The 2,500-nt window shown below is 38.5% G+C and overlaps 1 protein-coding gene across 2 annotated transcripts in view; it reads right to left on the bottom strand.

The window, feature by feature from the left end:
- The window catches only part of LOC144967700 (uncharacterized), a 249,542-nt gene that overhangs the window by 18,410 nt on the left and 228,632 nt on the right, over positions 1-2,500 (bottom strand). For both annotated transcript variants that reach the window (XM_078905241.1, XM_078905242.1), the window contains exon 15: positions 2,106-2,224. In XM_078905241.1, the coding sequence (XP_078761367.1) occupies positions 2,106-2,224 (119 nt within the window). The remainder of the gene's footprint in view (positions 1-2,105; positions 2,225-2,500) is intronic.

The raw sequence follows: 2,500 nt of genomic DNA, 5'->3' as shown, positions 1-2,500 counted from the left end.
TTCCCTTGGAATAGACCCTCGAGAAAAATTTCCCCTATGGGATGAAAAAGGGAATTTTATTTTTTAAAATTTTAAACTGTTATCTGTCTGCTCAACGCTACAGCAACATGGATAAGTTCCGGATTTATAAGCTTAGGAGGCAAGATGGCCCATGGTTTTCGCGTTGTACTCTGGACTCAGAGGTTCTATGTTCGATTCCGACCGAAGCCAATTTGTACTTTCTAGAGCAAGAAAATTTACTCCAATCACTCACTCCATTCAGGTGTAAAAGGGTACCTGTCAAGCTGGGATAGTAATCTGCGATAGACTAGCGTCCTGTTCAAAGGTTTTCAAACAAATACGTTAATTGTCCGCTTCACGCTATTGAAACCGGAATAACTCCTGCACCATTGGCTACAAGGCTCTAAAGGAATTAATTTGTCTTACAATGAGTCCAAGTGGCTCAGAAGGACTTACTTAAAAATATTTTCATTGAAAATTCCCGAAATAAATAACGATAAAGATAATTGATCCCACAAGGTACCGAATAGATGTGCGACCGGTTTTAGACACGTTACTGCTGTGTCACAAAGTGTGACACTTCTTAAATTATATTTATAAACATACGTTTTTAAATTGCCGAAAATGTTTATGTTGCTATGCCTTCTGTACGTGGTTTCATCACATAGAATTATTTTTTGAATTGTTCTTGCTTTTTTATATTCAGAATTGAAATAAATAAATAAATCATAACTGTGAAGTTGAATGTAAGCTTCAGTTTGATATACAAAAACAGATAAAATGGACGTTTCGGGTTTCCCCTTCATCAACAACACATGATGAATTAAAAACTACAGACGAATGAGATAATGTGGTAGTGGCGTTGTTAAGATGCATAAACAAAAACATTGATGGGCAGGAAATTGTATGCTACTTTGTGAGGAAGCGCGAATTAAAACAGAGCAATAGAAATTTATAAAAGGTGCGTACTTAATTATGTTAAAAGAGGGGAGGCGGGTAGGAACTGTGTAATGCAGTATAGAAGACAGTGAACTAAAATAAAGTGTGGACTATTGTTAGAAAATAAATACAATGGAATTGGAAATAAATACAAAATGTAAGGGATGTAGGTATTAATATATTACTGGCATTAGCAGCAGCAGAAGCAACAGTAGAAATAGTAGTAGTACTAGTAGTAGTAGTAGTAGTAGTAGTAGTAGTAGTAGTAGTAGTAGTAGTAGTAGTAGTAGTAGTAGTAGTAGTAGTAGTAGTAGTAGTAGTAGTAGTAGTAGTAGGGATGCAGAAAATAAAGACAGGCATTTCAATTTTGACACGGCGCCGCCAAGTCTGGAACTTTTTTTGTCCTAGTGCGGAAGTCTGCTATATTTTTCTACTATCACAAACGATATGAACACGGGACTGGGACAGTCCTGTCCCGTTGATTTTGTAGCATTTCACAACGGCTTGGGACACAACGGGACTGTTTTGTCCCGTCCCAATAGGTGCGGAAGATTTCTCTAAATTCTATATGTTACAGATTTGGGACAGGACTGTCCCAGGACAGTCCTGTCCTAGTGCGGAAGAGGGTTTAGACGTAAACAACATTTCTGAAAGACTGATGATTTCCCCGAATGTAGAAAATCACATATCGCACCAACTCACATGAACGCTAAGATGACCGTCCGGTGTTTCCCCTTTTTACTTTGTCACCACTCAAGGCACTGAATTAGGCAGAAAATGATTCACCCAATAACATTCCGGAGACCTTGGTGTAACGCAATATTAAGTGGGAATAGGACAACTAAGTCGTGACGTCACATTCTCTACTCTTCCGGTTCCAAATTCCGTTGGAGGACTAATAATGAATAGGTTACATATTGAATCATAAAGTGGCATAACTATTTTAGTAGCAGGACGTATATGCAGATTCTCATGATTACGGGAAGTAAAAGAGAGAGGGTGGATGGTCTGTATAGACGACCAGCATATTTCTAGTCTAGAAAACAAGATATGTATTCAGTCCTCCAGAAGAGTGGTTTGACAGTTCCAATGAGATTGGAACCGTTTTTCCCATCACACTTTTGTTCCCTATTCTACACGACAGAACATCGCAAATGATGACTTACTTGATATCAATACTATCTCCGGAGGCCAAAGATTTCGATCCAATGTGACATCTTACATCTCTAGAGGTGGTAAAAGCTCCTCTTGTGTTTTTCTCAGGAACCCATACGATCACGTATACCTGGAAATAAAAGTACAATTAGAACAACGACGACGCTAAGAATGGGTAAATAAGACGATGCTGTCGCCTGGGTATTCAGTGAAGCAGTTAATCCATCCAACAAACGTCTGATGTTAACACGTGTCAACAGAAATTAACCTTGTTCAAAGTGAGCAAATTGTGGGTTAATAATCTTGCCCAAGGAAAAAGACAAAGTGCCCGAAGGGCGCTAGAAACCGAGGGCCTTCTCAGTGCAGTTTTATCATAATCAGAAAATCAATGCGTGTTTTTTTTTTT

Source organism: Berghia stephanieae, chromosome 3 (assembly GCF_034508935.2).
Source record: "Berghia stephanieae isolate SIO BIC M18660-M18661 chromosome 3, UCSD_Bste_1.3, whole genome shotgun sequence".
NCBI classification, from domain to species: domain Eukaryota; kingdom Metazoa; phylum Mollusca; class Gastropoda; order Nudibranchia; family Aeolidiidae; genus Berghia; species Berghia stephanieae.
The sequence above is the reverse complement of the archived record's forward strand: the minus strand, read 5'-3'. Positions and strand labels throughout refer to the sequence as shown.